This window comes from Fulmarus glacialis, unplaced genomic scaffold (assembly GCF_000690835.1).
Source record: "Fulmarus glacialis isolate BGI_N327 unplaced genomic scaffold, ASM69083v1 scaffold13778, whole genome shotgun sequence".
Classification (NCBI taxonomy): domain Eukaryota; kingdom Metazoa; phylum Chordata; class Aves; order Procellariiformes; family Procellariidae; genus Fulmarus; species Fulmarus glacialis.
Window position 1 is genome coordinate 1 of NW_009229012.1, and position 5,082 is coordinate 5,082.

A 5,082-nucleotide genomic window follows, 5' to 3' on the forward strand; every position below is an offset into this window, starting at 1 on the left:
TGCGCTTATCTAGTCCTTTAGACATAAACTGCTGACCATGTCTGGGACTAGGATTGGATCCAACCGCACCTAGACTCCTCTCTGAGAAGGAGTTTAGAAAGCAAGGGTGTCCTTTCTGAACCTCGTGACTCAACAGGAGGGTCCCCCTGACAGTTTTGTCTGACACTGTCCTCTATGCAGTGGATCATCAAGTGTACCTTGCCAAACCACTGTCATATTTACCATTTGTTAACTCACTGTTTTATATCAACAAAGTATATTGTTGCTTCTCTCTTATGAGTGAAGTGCATTCTCACTCCATCCACAACAGGCAGGGAGGAGGTTTGTGAAGTAGCAGAGCCCGCTTTCTAAGCAAGCTTTCTCTTCAGAAGTCCTGCAGCAGCTGGCCTTAACTATGCTCTTGGAAGGTGATTCATAGGAGCAAGTTCCTCAGTTAAGAGAAGGCGGCACACTTGGGATTTAACAAGCTCAAGTCCTGTTTCTTTGCTTTCGGTAGAAAAAGTCAACATGTTACAGTGATGTCTACCTGCAATTGCTAATAGCTGCACAGTTCCAGACATGTAGTCATGCCACCTGAGGCTAGGCCCGCATCAGATCTCACAAGCTAAGCAGGTCAGGCCTGCTGCGTGACTGGATCACGTGTCTCTATAGAGTCAGCATGTTGCAGAACAGCGTTGAAACGCTTCTGCCTCACCAGCCATCAAGTGGAAACCCTGCAGTGCTCTGCAATGTTGCTGGAAGTCCTGTGATATACTGATGATGCATCTAGTAAAAGGAGGCAGGTGGACTCCTGTATTAAATGATAGTAAGATACTTCATAAGACAATAGGGATAATCCGTGTCCTTGAGACTACAAGCCAGGTGCTGTATTCTCCCCATCGAAGCTTCCCTCCGTCCTTTTAGTGGAGTACATTATTTTTTCAAACAGAGAATTGCTGCATATATGTAAACAACATCCTTCAGAAATCCTTGTGTCAGTCATAACTAATTCACAAGTTAAATAGAGGCTTCATGTAAGGCATAACTACGCCAAAAAATAAACCTGACTTAGTAGGCCTTTCAGAGCTAGCAATCTTCTGTGAGCATCATTACATTATTACATTGCACAAGGATTAAGTTATACCTTTACATTACAGTTTACTCACGCCTTCCATCCACTGTAAAGAAAGTACTTATTAAATAGGACAGAAGTACTGCATTATATATTTCTGTTCATTCTCTCCAAAATTACAGTGATGCAATACCTACCCTTTTATACTGAGGAGAAGGGGGACCACAGACATAGTCCTTCATCTGGTAGCTTCGACAGGTCAGTACCTTCCCTGCTTGAGTGTGGACATTAACTTCTATTGGGACATAAATGCCATCTTCAACTCCCTCTTGCCTGTAAAGGACATATATTCCTTTCATGCCAAGTAACTGATGCATCTTTCAAACAAACTGTGCAATTACACATATGCATTTATTATAACAGAATTCAAGGCAGGACACTGGTCTGCGCCGTTAACAGACTTAAAGAAAAACAAATAAAGCAAAACATATTGCAGTGCTTTTTGTGCAAACTTGTTTCATACCCAACAGTAAGTTTCTAAAGAAGCAGCAGCATTCACTTTTATCATTTCAGCTCTGTAAGAAAGATGACTAGTAGCTAACTTGCAAAGTTAGAGAGAATACTCCTTGTGAATTAATTACTGTGCAAATCTGATAACCTACAAGAGAAACACAACCAAGATTATCAGAATTAACGAGCCAGGCACATATCATTTATTACCTTCCGCTCAGATAATGAAACAATTGCAAGGTTTTCTCTTGCCCATTGTGTTACATTTGAATAAGGGGAAACTCGCACAACTCTAGCAATGCACATTCCAATGAATAATCCAAGACACCCTTTAATTTGCGCAAGACGTGTACAGCAACAATGAACTAGATTAGGGCAAAAACCATTTTGTTATTTTATTAGTGAAATCATGCTCTCTTAGGAAAACAAAACCAAACTCAAAAACAAGGCTACTTGTTGTCTTTAACCATTAGCATTTAGCCACCGATAAAAGTCTGAGGAAATAGTAAGAAGTAAACGAGAAGCTTAAGCAATACAAGACAGACTTTATAGCACAATTAACTTTAGATATGAGTGATAACATGGGTTTTAATGCTGCTCATCAAAATATCATTTTTGACAACTTATCTTTCTTTTAAAGACTTACTACCATTTCAAGTTATTTAACGTACATAACACAGGCCATGTTATGTGAGTAACTAGGTTAAGGGCAAGCAGAGACTGGAAGCTAACTGCAGATTCAAGGCCAACAGACTGCAAAATAAGTCACATGGGTGTGTGAGAGCAAGAAAAATGTTACAGTTAAGTAATGTCCATTGCTAGGATATATGAAGAAAAGTCATGATTTAGTCTGTAACTTACAGATTTGTGAAGTACATAGGACCTTGAGACAGCACCAAAATGCATTTGAAGCCAAAAAGTTCAGCCATCTAAGCAAAAGATTCCCCTCCCATATTTATTTTCTATATATTACATTGTTTTACTGGTATTTCAACCAACAACATGCAGCATCAATTACAAATTCCCTCCTCTGCTTCTGGATAACAAAGCACAGACTTCTTTATCCAGATTGGGGGGCAAAAAAGGGGCAGGGAGGCAAATAGTGAAAATTTTTATTCTTAATACACGGAAATTCCAGGAAATAACTTGGTTGAGAACTGACAAATATATCTGCTTACACACAGCCAAAGAATCCCAAGATCTTCAGCATCTTCCAAGTTGCTTAGGAGCAATCCTTAGCAGAACACTATCAACTACCTTTATAAAAGCCAAGAACACATCCTGTTGCCTTCCATTTCCAGTCCACCTTCATGGCATCAATGAGGACCGGGAAGAAGCAATCTTTAATGCTAGTGTCCATCCTGCAGTTTTTGTTGGCGGTATAGCACTCAAGTCTCTAGCATCTTAGCCAGCATTAAAGTTTATCCCGTCAAACAAATGCCAGGGATTTGCAATTCTATTGCATGTAAACAACACTTTAGAAGTTAAAATACAAAATGCTGTCCCCATAGGGCGAACACAGTGTTACTATCAACACAGATGCTGCCAGACAGCATCTTTATATTTCTGAAGTTTACGCTTTAGGACAGCATGGTAAATTAGGAGATTTCAGTAAAGGTCAGCAGAAAGGGGACCAGGAGGTAAGTGCCAGTGTAAGCAACAGTGGGGGAACTGAGGAGATAATAAAGCAGGGACACGTGAAGCTCTCCCCAACCAGAAGCATACCAGCTAGGTGCCCTCCTGCTTGGGACTAACACTCCCAACCAGTACTTGAGAGTGCTGAGAGTGCCCATTCCCATGATGTACTAACAGAAGTTGGGCAACAGTTTCTGTCGTATTTCAGGTTCACTGTAGGCAATGGAAAGCCCAAACTACAAGTTTCATGGCCAAGGTTATAAGGACATGTCTACACGTGCAGCCATAACCAAAATTGCAACAGTACCAGAGGCAGAACTGTATCACTGTAATGCTTTCCATGGGTTTAATATGCCCTGCTTCCTTCGCCTCACTAGCCCAGATTTCTACTGCAATTAATTGACAGTGATGAACTGCTGTGAACAAATGATCCTTGCGTACCAGAAGCACCATGCTGTGCAGGCACATCCCGAAAGCTGCAATAAACACATAACGCCAGCCAAAGTTTTGGAGATTAAGTTCTAAGTCCTGCCTTAGTCCCTACAAGAAGTTATGCTACTCCTTGATTTGTTTACCCAGGTGCTCCTCCAGACTTCAGCCTAGAAACGATTTGCTCAGGTTGCCTTAAACTTGTCTTAATCATCAGGCACAGGCAGAACATTCTCCGCCATGCATTGTAATGGTGCAGGCAGCCTCCCCTATTCAAAGGGAAAACCAAAACCACCCCAGCGAGCTTGGGTCTACCTCAAGTTCACAAAAGTTTGAATCCTTAGAAAAGAAGACATGCAAAATAACCTCCTCAAAAGGTCCCTTTGCCTGTATTAAAGATCTCCTTCTCTTCTGCAAAGTCTTGTCCTCATCCCTTCCTTTTCCACTATAATTGGAGTCTACAGATGTATAGAGACAGAAGTTGATGTCAGTCTCAAAGGAAACTCTCCCTAAAGCAATGGAAAAAATGTCACAGGACAAATACAGAGTTTAGAGTAATTTAAGGGACAGGACATTGTGAAGATAGAGATTAAAAAAACAGGAGCCTGACCAATATATCAGCTCCAAATCAAGGTCCATACCCTGTTAAAATACCCCTAAGTAGCTGTAGCTTGAAGACAAACACATTTTAATCACAAATGTGTTAGAAGTCAATACATGTACTGTGAAGTGAAATTCACATATTAAAACCCAAAGCATCTTCTTGATTCCAACACCAAAGCTTCCACACAGATCTTTACCAAAAATTAACTACTACTTTTCAATTGCTCTCTAAAACAGTAGAAGACAGCAAAAGTTAAGTCACCTACTTATCCAGTGAACTTAAATTGCTAGCGTTCATTTTCCACACTATTCCCCATACTTCGTCTCCAGGGCTCTGAACAATGGTAGCTGTACCTCCATGCCATACAGAACTTGTCCTGCCTTGATGATGGCCAAACTCGAGCTTAAAATCCTGCAAATGAAACCAACGCAGAGAATCAATTTCAAGATAAGGGCTGTTGGCTATTCTTGACATGAAAGGGGCAGCTAAAGGAGAGCCTACAAATAGTCAGTTGGAGCCACAGAAAGAGAAATGGACAGGCGGGATCCAATCCGGCTCCCGTTTCACGAGGGGCTGAAGTCAGCCTTTTCCACCTCCCCATGAGAAATGGCAGCCTTGGGACAAAGGGAAGAGAGGTCTGGCAGAGAGCACTACTGATAAAAGTCTTGGTCTGCAGAGACCCGGATCAACATCCAAACCTCTTAGTAGTCTGGCCTAAACATTAGCTAACAATTTCTAGCGGTGAGAAGAAAGTGGAGTTAGCCCTTTTTCAAGAGTAGCACACATACCCAATTCTGCAGTAAACACAGTAGTGCTGAAGAAATGTCAGCTTGACTTTTGTCCAAGTTGGCAG

The 5,082-nt window shown here is 41.4% G+C and overlaps 1 protein-coding gene across 1 annotated transcript; it reads right to left on the reverse strand.

Moving 5' to 3' along the window:
• Nucleotides 1-1,248: 1,248 nt before the first annotated feature.
• On the reverse strand, nt 1,249-4,640 carry LOC104081089 (gamma-glutamylcyclotransferase-like; the record flags this gene model as incomplete). Its single annotated transcript, XM_009583697.1, has 2 exons — nt 1,249-1,384; nt 4,495-4,640. Coding segments are annotated over 2 exons (282 nt in total), but the record flags the coding sequence as incomplete, so codon positions are not given.
• Between the last annotated feature and the right edge of the window lie 442 nt (nt 4,641-5,082).